The sequence below is a fragment of the Mustela nigripes genome, chromosome 16 (genome assembly GCF_022355385.1).
Source record: "Mustela nigripes isolate SB6536 chromosome 16, MUSNIG.SB6536, whole genome shotgun sequence".
NCBI classification, from domain to species: domain Eukaryota; kingdom Metazoa; phylum Chordata; class Mammalia; order Carnivora; family Mustelidae; genus Mustela; species Mustela nigripes.
In genome coordinates, this window is record NC_081572.1 from 59,516,904 (window position 1) to 59,539,992 (window position 23,089).

Below are 23,089 nucleotides of genomic sequence, written 5' to 3' on the forward strand. Positions count from 1 at the left end.
CCTTAAAGGCAAATCAGGTTTTTATTTCAGTGACAACATTCGAGAGTTAAAAACCAGCTCACATCAAAATCAAGACCAGTTTGTAAAAATCGTTGAACTCCATAGTGCTAGGCATGGGTCTGGTTAGAAATCTGGTATTTTACATGTTCTCCAACGGATTTTGTACAAGGCAGCCATGAGGAGTGGGAGAAACCGTTGTCAGCACAGAACCATCCCGCACAGGTAACACTGAGGAACAGACAGGCCACCCCCCGCGGAGTAAACAAATAGAAACTGGATAGTGGGGTCCCAGGGTGGGGGTCCCCGTGAGCAGGCTGCTCCTCTCCTGCCCCTCCTTGTTGTCACCGGCCACTCTTTGTCCCAGGGAGGGTGAGGTCAGATTCCACCTTCCCTCCTGGCCCCAAGAGCAGGACCGGGCCAGGCCTCACTGCTGCTCAGGGACCTGACCCTAGCTGTGATTTTTACAAAAGTTCCCCCAAGCCTAGAAGGAGAGAGGGAGAGAGGGGTGGTTTCTTTTGGCGGAGCCGAAGAGAATAGGTTTCCAGAGCACGTGGCACCCAAACCCCGGGAATATGCCGGACATTGGTTATTTAAGGCGGGGTCAAGCCTCGAGGCTCCTCCGAGGTCTGGACTCCCCTCCCGGGCAGGGCGGGAACAGAGGCTGGGCGGGGGCATCCAGGCAGAACCAGCGCCATCTCGGCACCTGCCACCACCAGCTCCGGTGTCTGACTTTCTTTTTAAAAAGGGCGCCGTACTCCGCCTGCAGGCCACGTCGGGGGCGCAGACTCGGCTCCCAGGTGGTAGGACGAGCGTCCCCCTGCTTCTGGGAGCCCACGCCCCGGCCACCCCCGGAACGCGGGGTCCACACCTGCTCTTCCCCACCCCGCGCCCAGACAGGAGGCCATTCACCCGGACTCCGGAAGAGTCGGCTTCTTGAAACACGTGTTTTGTGGAGCCTCAGGGAGGAGTCGCGAGAACTTCTGAAGAAAACCCAGGATGCCCGAGAGCGGCCCGGCTGGGCGCACCACGCGCCACCGGAAGGGAGAGGGCGGAGGAGGGCGTCAGGCAGCGCTGCGGCAAGGACAGCCCCCGGGTCAGGAAGAACAAACATGCCACAGGAAAGACGAGGAGCTTTGGTCAGGCCGGAAGAGGGGCGACCGGCCCCCCGGGAGCGGGCGCACCGGGAACTGGAAGGGTTCTCTGGAAAGCAGCCACACCGGGGTCGCGAACGGCTCCGGGGAGAGGCAGGGCCCCCGTCCAGACAACAGCACCACGGGGTGCTTTGTTTCTCTCCGACTGGAGTGGACGGACGCTACAGAACAGGCCACTGATCCACGGGGTGCGTGTGGGCTGCAGTCGCCGGGAAAGCGGGGCTGGGGGGCTCCCGCGCAGAACCCCACTGCGCCTGAGCCCGGCTTCAGCATCGCCTGCGCGAGTCCTCCGAGCTCGGGACAGGAGGGGGGTGGCCTCCTGCCCGGTCCCCGACCCCAGCTCCAGACCAGGCTGCGAAGCCCCGCTCACGGGATGCAGGTTCCCTGCGGGGTCCTGGCGCGGTCTCTGTCTCCATCTCTCTGGCTTCCAGCCCGGGGGTGGCAAGGCAGAGAAGGCCAAGCTCCCCCGAAAGACTGTTATCACCCACATCAGTAGTTCCGCGAAGGGGACGCCCGCGGTGCGGCATCGCATGTTCTGGAAACGGTGGAAGCGGCTGTGCGCGCGCGCTGCGGCCTCGCGGAGTGCCCCACGGATGGAATGTGGACGGAGGAGTGGCCCCCGCGGACCACCGGGCGGCAGGGCCAGAGCGGGAGCTGCCCGCAGGTGGGGCGGGCGGGGGAGGACACCCTGCAGGTGGGGCGCGCGCATCTGCTGCGCTGGAAGAGAATCGCGTCCAGGAGCGTGCAGGATGGGAGATGGGAGCCCGGCCCCCTCCGGCCCCAGAAGAAGGCTTGCTTTGCTCTGCAATTCACAGGTCAGTGCCAGCTCTCCCCGCCAGCAGCCGCTGTCGGGGAGAACGCCGGCCACGAGGGAGCTGTAAGAGGTAGACGCCGAGCGGAAGCAACACGGGGCCCACGTGGGTGCCTGCGGCGGACACAGATGTCTAGGCTCCGGGGCAGCCCGGCAGGGGCGCAGCCCTGTCTGGAGGAGCTGAGCCAGCTCTGGGGCAGCCAGAGGGGGCCCCGAAGCAGGCCATGGCCGCCCAGGGGGACAGCAGCTGGGGTGCAGGAGACCCAGGCCCCCTGCAGGGGCTCGCAGCAGGATGCCTTGGGCAGGCTCTGAGGGGCACCGCACTCTGGGAGCCAAGCCCTGCCAACCTCATGGGATGAGCCAGGAGGATGAGGGCACCAAACCCAGCGGAGTGGCAGGCGGAAGCAAAGAGAATACAACAGTTTGAGCCAAAATCACATGAACCCCCAGAATGCCTGGGTCTCAGCTCTGTGCCCTCCAGGAGCCAAGAGTGAGAATCAGTCTGAGCAGAGGTGGGAAGGGCGAGTCAGATCACTGCCCTTGGGGCAATGTCCCTGTTCCTGGGACACATGGTTTGGGCAGCAGTGGAAAGCAAGCTACCCCGTGGTGCAGGGAGCCCTTCCCAGTTTCCCGTCCCCATCCCCCTCCCAGGGGCTTCCTGTGAACTGGTGGGGCGCTCCGTGCCCGCAAGGGGCCCCTAGAGCCACCCTCAGGCTGCGTGCAGCTACACCAGGCTTTGTGTAGCTCCAAGGGCAAGACAGCCCAGGAATCAGAAACCCGCACCAGTCTCAGCAAGGAGACCCACCCAATCCCATATGGAAGGCAGGCCCAGAGAGGGCGAGCAGTGGGCTCCAGGTCTCACAGCCAGCCCAGCTGGGCCAGAGCTCATGGCTGAGCTCATGGCTGCAGCCTCATAGGGGAGGGCGCCAGGCAGGGCCCTGGGAAGAGGAATGACTGTCCTCATGGGCCACAGGAGAATGGTAACAATACCGAGGACAAGACGGAGACAATGGACAGCCGCAGGAGGACAGACCGTCAGCACCAGACCCCGACCCCCCAAGGCCCTGGACAGACATTGCAAACACAGGAGGACCCAGGGGATATCCTCTCACTCCCAGAAAGTGGCCACTTGGCCCCAGGAAAGCCAGGAGGCCCAAGACGGGGACCCAGGATACGACAAGAAGGATGGCGCCAATGCCGCTCACCCCTCCAGCAGACAGCCAGAAAGCCGTGCCTGCCAGGGGCCACTGGTCCCCGGTCTGGGGGCTTCTCCCCTCCCTGCCCGGCACCTCCAAAGCCTTAGGAACCCAGCAGGATGGTCAACTCCGTCCAGCCCTCCTGCTCCAGGCAGGCCCACTCCCCAGGATCACACCCACAGCAGCCCTGACCTGGGCTTGCGGTCACCGCACCGCACAGGGAGGCAGCTGGGGCTGCACACAGACCCTGGGATCTCCCCCTCGTGGCCCGGGGAGCCCCCCCGGGCACGGCAGGGTCCCTCCCCGCTCTTGTTGGACACTGCTGGACAGACACGGGAGGGAAAAAGCAGGAAAAGGCCCGTCTCGGGGAGCAGCAGCTCCTCCCAGCCCACGGGCAGCCGGCAGGGCCCCCCTGCTCTGCACACAGCCTGGCCTTCAGGGCACCGACTCGAACTTGGGGGGCCCACGTGCCCAGCTGAGCGCAGCCAGGGGCCGCTCATGGTCCTTGTCGGACTCGGGCTGGCTCTGCGCCCGCTCAGGCTTGGGGTTGGCGGGCGGGTCGGGCTGCTGCACGGACATGGTGCGGCGCAGGTGGTTCCGCTTGCGCAGGAACTCGGGCTGGGCGTGCAGGCCAAAGCTGCCCTTGCGCAGGACCATTCGCGAGTTGTTCTTCTTGGGGCGCGAGCGGTGGCCGGCCTCCAGCGCCGCCAGGTGCACAGCGTAGCCCTCGCTCAGAAACTGCAGGGGCGGGCGAGGGGGACAGGCGTCAGGCGGGAGTGGCCCCATGCTGCCCCCACCAGTGTGGCCCCTCACAGCCCTAGCATGGTCTCCAGCTTCCCCGTGGAGCCTGGCGGGAACAGGGAGCTCACCACCGCGCACAGCTCCCTGCCAGGCCTTGGATCTTTGAGCCCTTCCATCTGTACCCGTGGGGCACACCAGACCTCTGGATTCTTGATCAGGGTCGGGGGGAAGCCCCCGTTCTTGTCACTTGCCACTGAATCCCCCAAATGCAAGGCTGTCCCATCACCCAGTCCCTACCCCACAAACCTCCATCAGGTCTTGGCCCCCACAGTGGCCTTCTTGCCCACCCCCGCACTGGGTCCTCAGACCCCAGCTCCCCAGACCAGCAGCAGCTGCAGGACCGTAGCAGGCAGAGTCTCCACCCCACCGGGCCTCCAGAGTCCGAATCTGCATGGGGCAAGCCCCAGGACAGGTGTGTGCATCCGAGCCAGAGAAGCCCGCCTCGGTTCCCCCTCTGGGCGGGGCACCGCCTCTAACCCGGGTCCCACCCTGGGGGCGCTGTCTCTGGCCCACATCTGCTGGTCGCCCTCACACCCTACGTTCCAGGGGATCATCACCTTCCCTTCAATCCCCTCCTCCTCCTGCTCTCAGTCCCTGGGAGGGCAGCACCTGCCTGCTGACCCACGCCAGGAAGAGGCTGTAAGCCAGGCCCTGCCCCCAACCCCAGAAGCTGGGGCTCCAGCTGTCATCCGCGACCTCTGCCGCCAGTGCTCCTCGGACCCCAGGCCTTTCCTGGACAAGTTCTTCAAACTCCCGAAAACCAACCCTGCCCCCGTCTTAGCTGTTCCTCCCTGGGGGGGCTACCACCCCGTGCTCCTAGTCAGGCATTAGGCCTTTATGTTCCCTCTACCCCGCTGGACTGGATGAGAGGACACCTGAGTCCACCCCCTGCGCCCCACACGGCGCCTGGTCCAGGGCACGTACCCACTAGCGCGGGGGGGAACGAATGAAGGGCTACGGACCAGAGAGAAGCATTAGCCGCCTACGCTGCCCCCCGGCCCCCGTGCTCCCGCAGGCCCGCCCAGCAGCCCCACCTGGCACTGGGTCTGGTACTTCTTGGCCGGCCGGCCCACGATGAAGATCTGGGAGGGCGGCAACCCCAGCACACTATAGACCGAGATGTCCTTGGTGGAGCCGTAGGCCGCGCTGATTCTGATGAAACACTGAAACACAGGCCTGGCCGCTTCACCCCACGAGCCCCTGCAGTAGCCGCCCGTCCCGCCCCGCCCTGTACCCCAGGCCAGCTGCAGGGGAAGTCGGGACCCCAGCGCCTGCGGACCCCACTGGACGGGGCGTCAGGGGACACGGGGCCAGGACTGGAGGCCCGTGTTGTCTGGCCCCCGACCCACAACCTGTGCCGTCCACAGGAGCCCGGACTGCAGTGTCCACCGGCTATGGGTCTGGGCACCCCTGGAGATGGCCACCCTCACACTGCTCGCTTTGAGCCCCCACTCTGGTCCCACCATCGCTGGGGAAGCCCACCGACTGCCTGGGCCTCCACCCTGCCTTCTTCAAGGACAGTGGCCTCTGGCACTGAACCCAGAATGGCTTCTCGGGGCTCTGAAGGTCCCATCCCCGTGGCGCGCCCACTCCTTTCCTCCCAGTCACTCACAGCTTCAGCCCTCACAGGCCGGGGCCCCTCATCCTGCCTCACACCATCCCCGGAACTGCTCCAGGGTCTACCTTCTCACTTCTAGGGGCTCGGGGACCACGCGGTTCTGGTGCCACAGCCTCCTCCTGCTCCCCAGAAAAACTCTGCCCGAGTCCCACCTCCCACCCTGGCCACCACCAGCCCTGGGGAGGACTGTGCCCCAGCTGTGCCCCAGCTGTGAACCAGCCAGGGGCTTCCTCCATGGGGAGGGATGCCCCGCCCAGTCCCACCCCTGCTCACACTGCACTTGCCAGCAGGGAGTACACCCCCACCCAACCAGCCCTGGGACCTGACCCTTCCCCTGCCAGAGTCCCCGACAGTCCCTGCCTTTCTCTCAGCCCCACGGCCAGCCCCTGGATTTGGGTCAGTCTCGCCGTTGTTGGCCTCCCCACCTCTCATTTGTCTGACCGTGCTGGGAACTTTCTGCAATGCTTCAGTCACTGCCGCTGCCCAGCTTTCGACCCTTCCATGGCTCCCCATTCCCCTCAGCAGAGTTTATGGTCAGCCTGGTTTGCAAGGTTTTCAAGGCCTTCCAACATTCAGGCTCCTGATGACCTTCAGGCCTCTGATGACCTCCAGGCCTCCGGTCCTGCTTGATCTGGGCCTGACCCTGTGCACACGAGCCTGAGAACATCTCAGGCTTCTGTCTACCTCAGTGCCTTTGCACAGGCTGTTTCTTCGGCAGACTCACATTCTCACTTCAGGACTCAGCTCAAAATGTGTCGCCTCCCCAGCAAAGTCATGTCCGTCCTCCTTGCCGAGAGGCCTGTGCTCACGGCGGACCACGAGGCTGTCAGTTGACCTGTCTTTCTTCCTCTGATCAGGGACTGGCAGACTTGGTTGTGAAAGCTCAGATAGTGTCGTAGGCTCTGCACACTTGCACCCAGCGTGAACACCGTGTAAGCAAGGGACACAGCCGGGCTTGACTACAACGGTGTTCACGGGCGCCGAAATCTGTGTTTCCCGTCCTCCTCACATCATGAACCATGATCCCCCTTTGGATATCCCCCTAACCACTAAAAACTACAGAAACCATTCTTAGGTCCAGGCCCACAGACAAAGACTGTGGGTACCCTGAGCCCTGGGTCGCTCTCCATCAGGGTCTCTCCGACTACAGAACGAGCCCCATGTGCTGTGTCTGATGCAGGAGGCGGAGGCAGAGCGTGCTCCTGTCTAAGGAGCTCCCCGAGGATGCTGTGCTGGGGCCGGAGTCCCACCACGAGGACCGCCCTGGCTCACGGTGCCGGAAGGACAGCAGAGCTCAGTGGCCCGACGGAGCAAAGTGGCCACTGAGATGTCCACTGAATGAGCAACCACGCACGGAGACAAGAGTTCAGGCTTGGGGGCAGGAGATAAAGGTGGAATCGTGGGACTCTGGGATTGTGGGCGAGTCACCGAGCCTCAGGGAGCCTGGCTGTCCTCATGGGCCCCTGCGGACAGCACCCACCGCACCCAGCTGTGCAGGCTCGCGGCGAGGTTCACAAATGCGCTCTGCATGCAGGCGCGGGCTGCAGGCAGAGGACAGAGGGGAGGAGCGCGCGGCAGCGTCCGGGTCCGGCCTCGCCTCTGCCCAGCCGCAGGGACTCACCTCCTGCACGAGGTTACGCAGGAAGATGGCCTTCTGCCGCAGGGGGTCGTGCACCAGCCCATCGGAGAAGAAGATCATGCCCTGGGGAAAGTTGTGCTGGGACAGCCAGGACACCACCCGCTGCTTCTGCATGTCCGGCCGGCCCGTGATGTACAGAATCAGATAGCCCAGGTCCTGCCAGTGCCTGCGGGCGCACGGCACACAGGTCCAGCCCGGGAGCCTGCAACCGCCACACTCCCCACCTGCCTCTGCCCGGGCCAGACCCCACAACCTGCAGCCCCTACACACCAGCCTGTGGCCCCCAGCGCCCCCAGCCCCCCCACCCTCCCGCCTACAGCCCCCAGGCCCCCCACCCCCCACCCCCCACCTGCAGCCCCCAGCCCCTACCCACTCTCCCACCTGCTGTCCCTCCTGCAACCTGCAGCCTCCCTGCCGCCCCCAACCACACCCCACAGCCCTTCTGAGGAGACCCCATGAGAACCAGGGGGAAGGACTCCAAAGTCACAGGGAGCTGAGCCAGACATCTCCCAGATGGCCCACAGGCACCACATGCCCACGAGCAAGCTGACCCCCACTGCTGCCCCCTCTGCTCCTGTCCCCTTCTCCCAGGGGCCTCTGATGGCACTCACGTTTCCTAACAGAGACAAGCCAGCTCTGCCTGCCCTGCTGTCCCCATGTCCCCCCTTCCCGTCCCTCCTCATCTCCTTCCAGCAGGGTCTGACCCCCCTCCCCTTCAGCTGGCTTCTCTGCCCTCGCTCACAGCACCCCAACTCCAGCCCAGCCTGGGCAGTCCCCCAGGACCCTGGTGCCCAACTGTACGGTGGGGGAATGAGTGGACACTGCCCCAGCCCTGAGAGGGCTGTCCTTTGGCCGATAGGGACCAGTCCCAGATGCGCCTAGAGAGGTGTGCGCGACGCGGTGTGTGCCACAGGGCAGCTACCTGGCTATACTTAATGTGGCTTCACACACCTATCTCCACTGCTCTGTTGGCTCCCCGTGTCGTGTCCAAAGGTCTCCCTCCTCTGCACACCTGGGACCCCCAGCGTTCTGCCCCGAAGCGTCCATCCCCCACAGCCACACACAGGCAGCGCTGTGGCCCATAAGCCTTGGGCTCTGTGGCTGACCCGTCCCCTGGGCAGCCTCCGTGGCTTCCTCTCCTCCTCTCCTCCGCATACCCCTGCCTTTCAGGGCCCCCTTCTCCAGGAAGCCTTCCCAGCTTCCCAAGAAGCATCAGCCCAGCAGGAGAGTGTCCACTGTTGACTTCGCTTGGAGCCGTGCGTTTGCTGGGCTTGAGAGGCAGCCCCCAGGGAGCCGCATGTCCCACATGCGTACCTGCACGTGGTCCCTGCCCCGTGAGTCTGGGTGGACCCGCCACTGCATACAACCCACAGACCACAGTGGGAAGGTCACCGTGACTCCCAAGGCTGGGCATAAGAAGGCTTGTAGCTTCCCCCTTGGTGCTGAGGAGACCAGCCACAGGGGGCAGCCACGTGGACAGACAGTAAGCGAGCCCCACCAAGGAACAGGAGCTCACGTGAGTACAGAAGCCATGTGGGACCCCAGCCCAGACAGCCACCTGGCTGCAAGTCACGGGGACATGTGACAACATCCCGGCAGAGCCCGGGCAGCCCACGGAACCAGGAGAAACAGAAAGGTGAACGGTTACGTTTGGCTGCTAAACGCAGAACCCTTTCTCGCCCAAATACTCTGATCGTGTCTGGGATTGGAAGCCCGGAGGCCGGGCCTGACCCTCTGCAGGGATGGGCGGACGCAGCGAGGGAGCGGGGAGCTGGGGTCCGTGAGCGGCAGGGCGTTTCCAGGGGACCCTGAGTCCCTGAGACCAGGACTTCCCGGCCCAGAGAACATGCGGTTGTCTCCCCGGGCTGCGGGCTACAGCCCCGACGGCAGGACACCCCCCTTGCGGGGAGGGAGCACTCACCGGACGACGTCCACTGCGCCTGGCCGGACCTTGGGGTCACTTCCCATGATGGACACGCTGGCTGCGAAGGACCCGTCGATGCTGAACACCACGCACTCCATGCCCCGGGGCAGTACCGTGAGGTAGCTCGTCGCAAAAGTCTGGTCGCCCCTACAAGGCACCTGCCTGCGGTCAGCCGTGCGTCCGAGTCAGCTGTTAGCCTGAGGCCCGAGGTCAGCCTGCAGCTGGGGTCAGAGCTCAGTCTGGGGCCGGGGTCAGAAGGAAGCTGGCTGGCGGCCCCGTCTGTCCTCTCTCCCCACGGACAGTCACGGGCCCGCAGGAAGGCGCCCCGAGGCTTCCACTTCCAGACGGCCCAGCTGGCAGGGCCATGGGGATGAGCTGGCGTCTCACCTGACAACCATCTTCACGGGGTAGACCCCAACTCCCAGGCGCCGGGGCCGCGGCACGCTGTATGTGATCCGGCCACTGCCGTTGGTGATCTCGGTGTCCAGGTGCACCCAGCGGCCCGAGGATGGCTCTGCCATCACCAGGATGTCCACCTGCCCACGGCAGAGGGTGGGGACTCCCTGAAGACCGGGATGGGGAGGGCCCTGCCAGGGAGCTCTCCTCCCACTGCCCTCTCCGCCTAGTGCCCTGCCTGCCTCTCAGACCCACCGAGGACCCGCCTTCCCCTGGCTCCCCTCTGAGATCTTCTCCTGGCTCCCACCTCCCCGCTACAGGCAGTAAGCAACCCCCGCCCCCGCCAGCCTCTGCCCCTCCTGCCACATGCGGCCTACAAGGGGCAGCGTGGACCCCGTACCTTCTCTCCGGTCAGGGCCACCATGTCAAGGGGCCCGTACATGAAGCGCCCCACCAGGACCTGGGGGCCATCTTCGGCCGCGATCACGTCGTTGGCCCGGTGGTTCGCAGTCACATTCTGGAAGAACAGAGCGGGCTCAGCCGGGGCTGGCTTCTTCCCGACACTGCCCCTGGGACAGGCAGGGGCGTGTTCTTGCTGCACCACGCCTTCCTGGCAGACCTTCTGAGCCGGGTTCCATGGGATCCTCAAGAAACGGGCCCATGGACTCCAATGCTGTCTCCAGGGACAGATGAGCTTGCTCTGCTCCTGACCGTCCTGCACAGCAGCAGCCGGTCCCCTGACTGTCCTCCTTCCCGGGTCCTGGCTCACATCCCGCAGCCATTTACTGGGACGGGGGGATGGGCCAGAGTGGAGGGAGCGCGTGAGAAGGCCATGGCATGAGGAGGCCGCGGGAGCCTGCACCATGCTCTGGGGCCTCCTAGACACCGAGTCATCTCGTCTGTGACCTCCCGCCACCTCTGTCCTTGCACTTGTGGCTTCTGCTCACCCCACGGCTCCGAGGCCTCCCTCCCACCCACCACGCTCGGCCTCGCTCCGAGACCTGAATCCCTCAAGCCAGTGACCGTCCCCCTCCAGCGCTCTCCCCACACCTGCCTGGGCTCCCCTCCAACCCTGTTTGGAAAGCACCGTGGACTTGTCGCGCCCGGGATGCAGTCCCGATCCTCAGCTGACCCCGCGTGAACCTTCTGGCACGCGTCCCGCTGCTCCCGGCCCAGCCGCGGCTCACCCCGGTGCCCCAAATATGCGTGGCCTAAAGGCCAGCCCAGCCCCAGCACCTCGACAAGAAGCCCCTGCATGTGATTCAGCACAGGCCCCTCGAGGGCATGGGTCCCTGAGCTGGGCGCTGGGCACACAGGGAGGAAGCAGTCAGGATCCTGACCTAGACACAGTCGCCACAGCCCCCCCCCAAGAACTCTCAAGGGTGAAGAGTTGATCATGCAAATAAACCATGGAAGATGCCCGTATTGCCTGTCACCGGGGAACGCAGAGCCACGCCACCAGGAGACCCCACGTGCACTTGCCAGGGTGGCGGGACCCCTTATCGCTGCCCCCCACCCCACAGGGTGCAAAACCGTGCAGCCTTCTCGGAGGAGCTCGCCGGCTCCTCCCACAGACAGATAGCAGCTGCCGCTCCGAGCCGCCCTTCCCTGCCGGGTCTGCACCCCCAGAGTGAGAACTTGTATCTGCCGAAGGCTGACAGCATTGCTTCCAGCAGATGAAGGAGGAGCCCCAGAACGCCCGGCAGCCGGTGAACGGGACAACAGTAGGTCCCTGCGAGGGAGACTGCTCGGCCACAGAGGCGCCTGGAACGCAAACGCCCCACAAGAGAAGCCAGATGCAGACGACAGCACGCTGTGTGACCCGCACACGGAGGTGGGGTAATCGACGGGCGGTGGGGTGCTGAGGGGCACGAGCAAGGCGTCTGCCCCCGAGGCCATGAGTGTGTTCCAGAACAGACGGCAGTGAGGTCTGCGCACGTCGGTGACCCTGCCGAGGTCCATGGAGCCGCACAGGTGTACACGTGGTGTCAAACGCGGCTCTGTCTCAATACGTGTGTTCACAAAAACGGCCGGTCCGCGCAGCACTGATCACCTCAGGGTGCACAGCCAATGTTCCCACCAGACTCGAGGGGCCCACCAGGGCAGGGGCTCCGTCCTAGGCCCTACACTCCCTGCCACACGGGAAACAGTGGCCTCACCCACACTCGAGGACAGCTGGCCAAGTCGGCACGTGCACTTATGCCTCCCAAACTCCTATTCATACTTCAACACCCCGCAGAGGTGACTCTTGCTCACGAAGCCCTGCGTGGCCTGGCCTGAGAGTCCTTTGCTCCGTCTTCTTCCTCTCCCTCTGTCCTGGCAAGTACCACAGCAGGCCACACTCGGGGCACAAGCCCCACGGTCATGGACAGCACTCTGACTCAGGTCACACCTATGGAGGCCGTACCTCCAGCGATTCCTCCGGAGCCAGCATCTCCCCCCAGCCAGCCACCCCTGGAGCCCAGGTCCCCGCGCCCCCGCTCCCAGCAGCCACCGTGCACGCACCCGCAACTTGACCTGCGTCCGCTTACGGAGCCACTTCTCCCGGGGCTTGGCGGGGCTCAGCGCCGTGGGGTCCAGACCCGCACTCTCCTTGACGGTCACCGTCTCGTAGCGCATCACCTGACGGACAGCGAGGGAACAGGGCTTCAGGTCAACCCGGGGCCGCCCGGCTCCCTCTGTCTGGGGCGTCAGGCCCACTTGCCAGCCTGGGACACTCAGGGGGGCTGGGAGCCCCAGGACCCGGCAGGACCCAGCAGGACCCAGGGCTCCAGAAATCTCAGGGGCTTGGCTGTGGCCCCTTCTGCCTGCTCCGGGCCTTGCTCCTGCCGCACTCCCCACACAGCCCCCCTGCTTGGCCCCTCCGCACTGGGCGTACTCTCTATCCCCCAAAGATGCTGCTCCAGTGCTCGTCCCGAGGATGGTCTCTGTGCCTCCCAGAACCGTGGCATCTCTCCGTGGCTCCCACGGTCATACCCCATGAAACACTCACCCCATGCAAGGCTCCCACCTGCCCCACCTCCCTCCTGTACCTGTGGCTGGCAGGCTCGCCCCAGGCCCCAGCACCGTTCTCCAGGAGGCCCCCTGACTGCACCCTGCCCGCTCAGAGGTCTGCTCCCCTCCCGCTGCTGCCCTGCCCTCGCGGACTGTCCTGAGTCCTCCAGATCCCAGGCTCCCTCCCCAGGGGACTTCCTCGGCATCCGGGGGCGCGTGACCACAGATCTGGCCTTTGGCCGGTTCCGCAAAGATCTCCTAAATCCTTGCCACCTCCTGAACACTGGGGGACTATAGGTGTCCTTTGTTTGTTAGTGAGGGGCATTTGGGCCCCACCTAGGGGGGAGCCAGTGGCTGGGAGAACCCCAGTCCCGACCTCGGTGGAGGTCGAATCAATCAGCAGCAGCCACTGATTTGACCCGTCCTGCTGGGGAGTGAGGCGTCCACGGAAACCCAGAAGGAGGTGGTTTGTAGAGCTTCTGGGTTGTGACGCATGGAGATTGGGGGACAGTGGTGCTGGCTGGGGCACGGCGGCTCTGCCCCCATCCCGCACGTCGCCCTGAGCCTCTCTTTCACCCGCTGTTCCCGAGTCGTGCCCAACACACTGACGATCCCGTAAGTGAAGGGTTTCTCTGGGGTCTGGGAGCCGCTCTCGTGACCTGATCAAACCCAAGGCAGGCTTGTCGGACGACCTGGCGACCACCTGCACCTGGGGTTCGTTCTTGCGAAAGCTGGCAGCCCGGGGGGGCCGAACCCCCAGCCTGTGGGATCGGATGGGGCCCCCAGGTAGGTGGGCTCAGAGCTGGGCTGCTTTGACAGACACCCCGCTGGAGCGGAGAGCTGCCGTGTGTGGGGCAGCACACACGCGGGAATCGGGGCACCGTGCCCGTCACTGCCTTACATGCCGTCCACGTCTGCCCTGAGCTCCAGACCCCAATCCCCAGCCGGCACCCCCTCTTCCAGGTCCAGACCTCAGACTTGGCTTCCCGCATCCCAGCCTGGCCCTGCTCCTCCCCAAACCTAGAAGCTACCCCCCTGGTGCTCGGGGACCTCCCCTCCATCACAGCCAGCACCCGGCTGCCGTCCCTGCGTTGGGCTCCCAGGCTGGCCTCACAGCGGGGCTCCGGCTCTCCAGCCCATCAAGCAGCAGACACGGGTTCCCCCCAACAAGTCCCGTCGGCGGGTTGCCCTCCCTCGCCTGAACCCAGCCGTGGCTTCTCGTGGACACAGGCACCCCTGGCCCCCAGCCTCTCTGAGGACACTGAGCCCCTTGGAGGAGTAGCCACTGACCACTTGTCTCTGTGTCTGAAGACGGGGACGTCCACCCAGGTACTCTCTCCTGCGTTTTCTAGAAAGCACCGACCCAAAGCCAGTGCTCGTCTGGCGACTGACCGCCTGACCGCATGACCCCGGCCTGGCTGACGGCTCCGGGGCCCAGGGTGGCCGGCAAGGCAGCCCTCCCCCACGCGCCGGGACGGGCCTTCTGGGGAGGGGCGCCGCACCTGTCTCAGGATGAAGGCCACCACGTCCGTGGACTCCCAGTAGCTGGCGTGGAAGAGGTGTGGCAGGGCCACGGTGGGGAAGGCCGTCAGGACATCAGGGCAGTACAGGGCGTAGTCAATGCGCCTGGCGCCCCACCACCTGGCTGTGACTGTGGGCGCGACAGTGGGATGAGGACAGCGTGGCCTGCTTGGGCCCCGACTGACCCGCGGGGCCGTGTGGGCCCAAAGCACGGAGCCCCCGGCCTCCCACAGCCCCTCGCCCGCCTGCCCCCAGGGCGGGGGCTGCACATGGTCACTGGCAGTGGGCGCCGGCCCCACAGAGACGTCCACTCTCATCCCGGGATGCAGGGACTCCCAGTGGGAAAACTGAACGCTGGGGAGAGGGCTCGGGCGGGGGTTGAGGTCAGTCTAGGCCAGGGCTCGGTCCACAGGGCCCTGTCCAGGCCCAAAGCTCAGGGCTCAGTCTGGACTTCCTCTGCGGCTCCTGGCCTGCCCTCTACAGCTGCCCTGGGGAGGCCCCCTCGACTTCCGACTAGGTGGGGCCCCAAGGACCTTCACTCACCGTGGGAGGCACCCACTGGTGCCAGGCTGTCCGAGGACGCCGAGCTCTCACTATGGGAGCTGTCCTGGCTCGTCCTCCGTTCCGGGCGCTGGGCCCTCAGGCCCTGGGGAGACGAGGAGGGGGCGTCCGGAAGCGGCGGGCTGTCCCGTGAGCTGCCCTCCAGGAAGAGGGGACTGTGGGCACGCAGGGCATCCGCTGTGGGGGTTATGTCACAGTTGGGCCATGGTCCTGTGTCCCCCAGCCCGCATCACCCACCCCTTGGGGCCCCCAATGGGCCTTCTGCACCCCTGACCTTTTCTAAGGCATGGGTCGTGCAGGCACAAGCTGTGGAGCACGGGCTGAGGTCGCAGGTGACCCGGAACCACATGCTCTCTCATACAAAAGCCTCCCTGGGCCGCGTGGGCCGCATGGCTCTCCAGCCCGGGGCAGGGCCATGCATTCGAAGGTGCACAGGGGCAGGTGCGGAGCCACTTCTGTCAGTGGGAGCTCCTGACTCTTAGGACTTTTGGAAATTAAGTTTCTGTTACAGATCGGGGCTGGGCTGGTTTTTAAGCCTGAACGAATCGCAGGCCCAGCAGCTCCCCCCGACCTGGTCTGGAGCTCACAACAGGCTTCCTCACCTGGGCCACCGTCCAATCCAGGCCTCCCCGCCCCTGCCTGGCTCACCCCACTTGAGCCCCAGAGGTCACTGGCCCTCCCCCAGCTGCCGTGTCCCTGCTCCCCCTGCAAAGTTCCTCTGGATCCCTGTCCTACAGCTCGTCCCCACCTGTCCCAGTGCCATGGTCCAAGGCCCCCCCTTGCGTGATGCCCACCAGGCTGGGACACTCCCAGACCTGCCCCTCCAGCGTCAGCACCCAGCGTGGACCCCTGGACTTGCAGTCCAGATCAGCAGCTCGGGCCATATGCTGGTGCTAGCCGCGGGAAGCCACCGGGGTGCAGGGCCTGAGCCCCCCGTCGCCTCCCGCAGAGCAGGTGCACACCGCCGAGGGCTGGGAAGGCAGGCGAGGCGGCTGCTTCCCCCACCACCTGTCCATCTAGAGCCTGCAGACCTGCTCTGCGGGGGCTGGTCCCCCGTCGGCAAGCTGGTGGGGCCAGCCCGGGGCCCAGCACGCTCGCAAACCCCGCGAGCCTACCCAGGAGGAGGGACTGTCCGTCACCCAGCGGGAACCTCTGGTAGCGGGGAACGCTGACCGGCGGCACCAGGTGGAACTTGGGCTCCAGCAGGGGCTCCAGCCGTGAGGCCGAGGGGTCGGCACAGTGGAAGAAGCTGTACACCTGGCCGCAGGCGGGGCGCACGTGGAGGCCTGCGGGTGAGAGGGTGCACGGGGCCCTTCTAGTTCCTGCCCCCCCACCCCCGAGTGCAGCTTTGAGTCGCCCACCCCCTGCTCAGGAACCTGCCACGACCCGGCTATGCACAGGAGCACAGCCGCCACGCTGAGTCCCTTGCTCAGCCCCCGCCCCCAGGAGCGGCAGCAGGTGCCCAGCGCTGCGGCTCCCCACCCAGCCTTCGTGTCCCCTTCTCCAGTGTCCTTGCTCAGGCAGCCGCCCTGCCCCCTGCTCTCTCCTGGTCAGACTCCGGCAAACCCGTCCTGCTCTCACGTAGCCACTGCCTGGGCAGATAGGGCAGACAGCGGCCCCCTCCCCAGAGGCCCAGCCCCTGGGCTCCAGTGGCCAGAGCGGCAGAACACTCCTCCCGCAGACCAGCAGGCGTCTCCACTGAGGCTCCCCGCCAGCCAGGCTCAGGAGACTGGCCGCTCCAGTGTCCGGGAGCCCTAGGTTTCCTTGGCAACACCGAGGGCGGCCATGGGATTCTGCCTCACCCCCCAGCCTGCTCCGGCAGGGCTCCCCCTTCTCTTCTGTCCCATCAGGTGCACGTTGGGGGAGCTCTGCTGCAAAAGGAGTTTGAGAAGTCCTGGAGTGCGGAGCCTCAAGGTGCCCTAGTCTCTGGGACTCCCCTGTGACAGCACTGGTTGGAGCAGGTCGTGAGCTGTAGGTCAGTGGGGGGGGGGGGGGCAGCCGTCCCAGGCTGGGGGTCCGGGTGTGCTGACCGGCTGCCACAGGTCTGTGAGCCTGCATGCCGCGGAAGGAGGGCAGCAGGGAGCACACATGGCGTCTCTGAACAGGGGTGTGAGAGCCCCCCGCGCCTTTGCCCCATCAGGGGACACGGCCGTCTCCCCCAACCCCGTCCCTTCGCTCTCCCTGTGCCCCACCCTCTCCCCCAGATGGAGGGCCTGATGGCTGCTGCAGAGACACAAGGCCCCTAGGGCCATGGCCCAGGCCACCCACCGTCCAGCCCGGGCAGCACCGTCCTCCGCATGGCCAGGACCAGGCCCAGGGGCGAGCCGAAGAGGAAGAAGTCGGACACGTCGAAGTCGAGGCGGCCCAGGCTGACCTCAGGTGGCTGGGATGCCCTGGGCGCAGGGGGTTCAGCCTCATCCTTCAGCACGCTGGAGTGGATGCTGTCCCGGGGAGGGAGAGAGCCGGCGGGGCCGTTAGGGACTGCATGCGGGCTGAGCAGGAAGAGCCCGGCCCTCCATGTCTGCACTGGCTCTGTACCAGCCGCCACGGTCCTCTGAGGGCCAGGTGGGAGGCTTTGGGGTCACTGGCCCTCCACCTAGGGGGCTCCGGTGCCAGGGCTGGCGGGCAGCCAGAAGCGACTCTCGGACAGACGCTCGTGGCCACCCTCCGACAGCACTGTATTTTCACAGCGGGGCTGAGGACTTTGGAACATGGAGCACCGTGCCCGTGGGCAGCCCCGCCCCATGGTGCTGGCTCTGTAGGGAGGCCCAGCCCACACACACGGCCCCAGGGGCTTCACAGCCAGCAGACACAGATGCAGCCAGCTGTCACCTCCCTCCCCTGCAGCCTGCGGAGAAAGGAGGCGGAGAAAACCCCGCAAATCCCAACCAGTCCCACCCCAGGCACCGCTGCCCCTCGGAGCCCAGGCGGACACCCTGTCGGGGACAGGAGTGCAAGGCCAGACAGACGGGCTGCAGAGCTGGGGGCCTCCCTGACCTGCCAGCTGGCCTGGAAGCGCAGCTCAGAGGTTAAGACCGTCCGGGGCCCTGATCCAGGCATCGGTTAAGCGCACGCGGATTCAGCCAGAACCCTCGAGGTGGGCGTGGGAGGGGATCTTGGAGGTCACAACAGGGTCCCAACAGGACCAGTGCTGGTGAGCGGCCTGCCCTCTGCAAGCGAGCGTCCGGGAGCTGGACCTGAAGGCCGGACACCCCTCTGTGCACCACAAGCCTCTCATGGTGAGGACGGCGCTGGGGCTGGGCAGTCCGCGTGGGGGATCCGGACGGTCCCTACCACACGCCAGCTATGTCACTGCCCGAGAGACGGCCACCTGTCCCCACAGCACAGAGCAAAGCCGCCGACCTCTTCCCACTCTCCAGATCCGGGCCCTCGTAAAGGGGTGAACTGGGAAGGTCGTGGTTTCACTTTGCAACCCAGACATGAGCTGCGTTACGGTTTGAGCCTCGGCAACGCAGAGCCTTTGCTCTGGCCGAGTCCCCTCCTGGAGGGCGCCTGGGACACAGCCCTGACCCTCGGGACCGTCTTCGCACAGGGAGGGTCCCCGGGGCTCCGCCTGCAAGTCCCAAGAGCTGGGAGAAGCCCTGGATTGGAGTCCTGCGACCAGGTGAGACGTCCTCACTGATGAAATACTCCCCTTGGAGAATGCTCCCTGCTACTTATCACGTGGGAAAAAGTCAGGAACGGTCGCGAGACGAGGGGTTTTGTCCAAGGAAACCCGTGCGGGAAGCACATGAATGGTGCACGTGGAAGAGGGCCTTGGACACGCCCAGAGCAGGTCTGCTTTGCAGAGTCTGTGATGACCTCCCAGGACAGGTCACGGTAAGAAAGGGGGCAGGAAGCAGAGAGGACAGAGGCCAGGGCGTCCCTCCCCGCGTGGGCCAGCACCGGCCTGAGTCCTGAGTGCGGGTGCAGGCAACTCACAGAGCTCTGGGCAGGAGGCAGCACCCTGGGGCCTGGGGCCCGAGGACGCGGGCCATGTGACCCCAGAAGCTCCCCCGTGGGGGCCTCTGTGGCCCTCGGGGGAATACGGAGAGCACACTCCTGGAGCCGTTCCCGAAACACACCCTGTCTGCTCTCGGACCACCTCCTCAGAACCGTCGGCGGGGCAGGGGGCAGCGAGGCCCGGGGAGGGGGCCGAGCTGTCCCGGGTCCCTGCCGGTCCGGAGCGGAGCAGGGGCAGGGCACAGGCCACCTCCGAGGCCGGGTCCCCTCTGCCGCGGACACGGCGCAAGAAGGGGCGCTCACCTTGACAGGAAGGTGTGATGCTGGGCAACGGCCTCACAGTCATAGGTGGACGAGTCGCTCTGTTTCCGAGGCAACGGTCTCTGAGGCTCCTCGTCCTCGGGCGCGCTGGACACGTCGATGCTGCTCCTGCTGAGGCGCTTGCTGCCGGCCAGACTGCACGCCTCGCTCACCACAACCGGGCTATCCTTTGGGGCCACACAGAGGACAGAAGGGCATTGCTGCCACTGGAGATGCCACCGGAGACGCCAAGCCCTCTGTCCTGAGATGCGGGGGGGGCGCTCCCGAGGGAGCCGGGGTCTGGCGGCCCTTGGGACTCTAGACCCAGCCCGCGCCAGGCCCCAGTCCCGTAGGGCTGCGAAGCCACCCACCCAGGCAAATCACCTCGGACACGTGTGTGGGGCTGACGTCACCTCCCCCAGGAGAGGCCCCTCCCGGAGCCAGACCCCCGGCCTGTCCCACCACCTTGTCCCTGCCGTCCGGCCTGCACCTGCGTGCTGCTGATGCTCCCCTTCCGGCTGCTGCTGCCCGGGCTGTCCCCCGAGGGCCCCGCGCTGTAGCAGATGGCGTCGAAGGCCAGGAGGCCCCCCACACAGTCCCCGATGAGACACACCTGGAGAAGACGCAGCTGGGACCAAGGCTGCCCACTGCTGACCCTGCACTCCCCACCCAGCCAGAGCACCGGATGCCTGTCCACGGGAGAGGAAAGAACCTGTCTCCGTGAGACACGACAGAGCCCGCCAGGGGATGGATGCTCAGGCTGCGGTCATGGTGGGCATGACAACGGCTCAGGCCAGGGTGTCGCAGGGGTCAGACTTGGGCCTGGGTCGGGCTAGGGCAGGGCAGGTCGGGGAGGCCGTCCTACCTGCCCACTGAAGCCAAGCCCATCCGGAGACCTGAGGAACTCCGCGTAGACCTGGTTGGCTCGCTCAATGACGGTCGCCACCGCGTCCTGGTAGCGCGGGGAGGAGATGGCCAGCAGGGGCAGGGCAGCCAGAGGGACGTGGTCCTGGCTGTTGCCGAGGCCGCCGTCATCGTGGCTGTAGGGGTTCAGGCTGCAGACAGGGTCAAGGGAAGCCCAGCCAGGCTCAGGCAGGGGCCGGTGTGGGGCTGCACACTGGGCAGAAGGGAGCACAGGCACGAGCTGGCCATGGTTAGGCCCCTGCTCGGGGCTCTAGGGGAGGGGCTGAGTGAGAACCAGAGGAAACAGGGCACAGGCGGGGGGCTTGGGGGCAGACTGCGCTGACTCCCCTGTGCGCTGTCATGACTCCGCCCGCACCAGCCTGGGATGTGGGCCTGGGGTCTCCTGGGACAGCTGCCTTCCCTGCTCTCTTCTGCTGAGCCCCAAGGGACACCGCCACTGTGGGGAAGCCACCTGGTGTGGACTGGGGATGGGGGACATATCATTAGAGCAGACTTCCTAGAGGAGGCGGACTTTGGCCTAGGTCTCAAGGACGGCTTCAGGGATGTTGGAAGGAGGAAGGAGAGCCTTCTAGGCATGGGGTCCCGTGTCAGCCACTGCTTGGAGATGGGCACACAGCTGCACACGTGACCTGTGTCCATCCTTCTCAGGAGAGGGTCACAGCCTTTGTGACCCTTGTGAAAGGTGGGATCCCAGAAGGGACTAAGAAACCTTGCCCTACAGCATCTCCAAGGCCAGTGGACAGTCCGGCACCTTCGTTTCCCTGCTTCCCCTCCAGCAAGCCCCTCCATCTGTGCGTGGCTCAGACCCCTCTGGGACCAGACCCCGGCGCGCACCCCAGCCCACACCCCCACCTGGCCCGCCTCTGTCCCCTGGGACGTCAGGCCTCACTGGGCAGAGGACCAGCCCTCTGCCCACAGCCCGAGCTCAGGCTGACGAACCCACTGGGGACTGCGCAGGAAGCAGGACAGGCGACCAGGCTCAGGGTTTCCTGAGCAGGTGGCAGAGCCCTCATGGAGGGCAAGGCTGGCCTTACAGCCATTCCTCATCTCCAAAGAACACAAATTAGAGGAAACAGGCCTCAATTGCTGCCGGAGAGATTTTAATTAGCTGAGTAAGAGCTCCCTCCCGGCAGTGCCTGGCGTGATGGATGGCCCGGCGAGGAGCCGCCTGGGGGAGAGAGGCTGTCCCCACCCTCCCCTTGAGCGGTCGGGCCATCCATCTTCCTGGTGATCAGGCCAGGCCTGGCTGACCCAGTTCTGGAGGTCAGCCATCTGGTGGGCGAGGGCCCGGGGTCCCGATATCCTGACGGCTGGAGTGGGGAAGAGCCTGTTTCCCAAGTCCCACTGCAGAGCAGGTGCCCAGAGCAGCTGTGCCACAGGTAGAGTCCAGGGCTCCTCCCCCCCCCCGACCACGGGGGCCCCAGGGCTGAGCCCCAGGGCCCTGCATTTGACAAGAATCACATCGGGTCGGGGGACTACTGACTCAAGCCGTCCCTCCTTCCAGCTTGGACGGAGACCTGCCCTGTGTGTCCCGTGACCACAGGTAGGTCAGCAAAGAGGTTGCTCGGGTCCTAAAGGCAGAGGAGACTTTCCCGTGTCTCAGAGGGAACAGTGGGCCCCGCACACCCTGCTCTCCGCACCAGGGACCAGGGGCAGGTCTGGACAAAGGCCCCAGGCCCAGCAAATGCACTGCCTCAACCCCTCCAGCCGGGGTCTCTGCAACGTCCCCCACCTGGCCCAGTCCATGGGATGCACTGTCCCCTCTCAAGGACGAAGCTGGGTCACAGCTGACCCCTTGCTCTGCGTGCTGCACCAGCACGCGGGACCTTCACGGTCTCCAGCAGGAACTTGGGACATGACTGTCCACTTCATACAGACGAGGACACTGGGACAGGGCCGTCCCCTGGGTCCTCCCCGGGCGTCTGTGGGGCCCAGTGCCCACTGCATCAGAATACACATGCCCACTGGGTTCTGACTGTGGCTCAAAAGCAAGGCTGCCCAGGTTTGACTCCCACCTCCAGGGGCCGGGTACCCCCGGGGGAACTGGCTTCGCCTCTTGGGGCCTCGGCATCCTCCTCTGGGCCAGGAGACCGGCGTCTAGTGAGCCCCAGGAGCAGGTCTGCAGCATCGAGGGGGTCCGGCAGAGGAGCTCGTGCTGCACGGCTGTGCAGGGCTCTGGACTCCCACTGACCACTTTCCAGCCCTGTGCTCCTGGTCGCTCGGGACCCTACGCCGCAGGGGTGCGCCGGGTGGGGAGCCCCTCCATGTCATCCCCACTGACCCCTCCGCCACCTCTCCAAAAGGGCAGGAAGGACGTAGACTCACTTAGAGACTAGGGAAAAGGCATCGGAGCAGACAGCAGGGCAGGGCACGAACTTGATGAGGATGTGGCCCAGGGCCGCCGGGAAGTGGGCTCGCGTGACTTTCTCCAGCACCGAGCCAAAGGTGTGGATGTCGGCCGCCTTGCAGGACGGGTCCCCCACGCCCGTGTCCAGGATGCTCCCCCCATGCAGCACCAGCAGGAGGACGTGCGTCTTGCAGGAGCGCTGTGGGCAGCCTTCCTGAGAAGGACACAGGTCGGGATAGACAGGAGGCAGGGACACGCCGTTGCACACACAGCTGTGGCTGGCCTGTCTCAGCTCCCCGCGTGGCGGGGCCTCCTGTGCATTCTGAGGGTGGCACAGGGGCAGCAGGCTGGCCAAGCCCCTGTTATCAGGGCGGGGAGAGTCCCACGAGACCGTTCTTGTTCCCCTGGGAGCCAGCAGCCCAGAGCAGGACAAGCACCTACGCAGGGGCGCACAGCAAGTCCTAGGGTGAGGAAGTCTCCCAACCAGGACTCCTGACTGGCGGCGGCCCAGACACCCCAGAAGCCAGCCCACCTCATTGTCTTCGTGGATCTCGATGCTTCCCTGGGCTGGGAACCTCTGTCTTCTCAGGGAGACTCGATACAGTTCTCCTGCAGGGGAACAGAGGACTCAGCCCATGGGCCTCCCGATGCCAGGGCCTCAGAGTTCCCTGGGGTCTCGCTGGAGGGACAGCGTCCAGATCAACAGGACCAGAAACTTCTGTCCTCCCCAGGCAAGGGAGGCTGGCAGGGGCAGCCTGGGGCCAAGGAAGGCGGTCCCAGGAAGCACGACAGCCGCAACAGCACACGTGTCCTCTGGGGACTCCTGCTTCCAGCTTGGGACGCAAACGGGGGCCAAACACGCCTCTGAAAGCCGGAGCTCTGCTCAGAGTGTTTTTTTAAGCATCTGCCTGAAGCCGTCAGACCAACTGCAAGGCTGTGAATG

At 65.6% G+C, this 23,089-nt stretch overlaps 1 protein-coding gene across 4 annotated transcripts in view; it reads right to left on the reverse strand.

Annotated features, from left to right (window-relative positions):
• Positions 1–2: 2 nt before the first annotated feature.
• Positions 3–23,089, reverse strand: part of PITPNM3 (PITPNM family member 3) — a 58,177-nt gene continuing 35,090 nt past the window's right edge. The window contains exons 5-20 of one of the 4 annotated variants that reach the window (XM_059380919.1): positions 22,679–22,755; positions 22,125–22,360; positions 19,741–19,930; positions 19,366–19,488; positions 18,879–19,063; positions 16,881–17,053; positions 15,728–15,898; positions 14,595–14,789; positions 14,033–14,181; positions 12,042–12,158; positions 9,937–10,053; positions 9,528–9,676; positions 9,138–9,287; positions 7,199–7,382; positions 4,994–5,122; positions 3–3,896 (exon numbers count right to left, since the gene is read on the reverse strand). In XM_059380919.1, coding sequence (XP_059236902.1) covers positions 3,594–3,896; positions 4,994–5,122; positions 7,199–7,382; positions 9,138–9,287; positions 9,528–9,676; positions 9,937–10,053; positions 12,042–12,158; positions 14,033–14,181; positions 14,595–14,789; positions 15,728–15,898; positions 16,881–17,053; positions 18,879–19,063; positions 19,366–19,488; positions 19,741–19,930; positions 22,125–22,360; positions 22,679–22,755 — 2,648 coding nt within the window. In that variant the 3' untranslated portion in view covers positions 3–3,593. Of the gene's footprint in view, positions 3,897–4,993; positions 5,123–7,198; positions 7,383–9,137; positions 9,303–9,527; positions 9,677–9,936; positions 10,054–12,041; positions 12,159–14,032; positions 14,182–14,594; positions 14,790–15,727; positions 15,899–16,880; positions 17,054–18,878; positions 19,064–19,365; positions 19,489–19,740; positions 19,931–22,124; positions 22,361–22,678; positions 22,756–23,089 lie in introns of all 4 variants that reach the window. The other 3 variants (XM_059380918.1, XM_059380920.1, XM_059380921.1) reach the window with 3 other exon arrangements.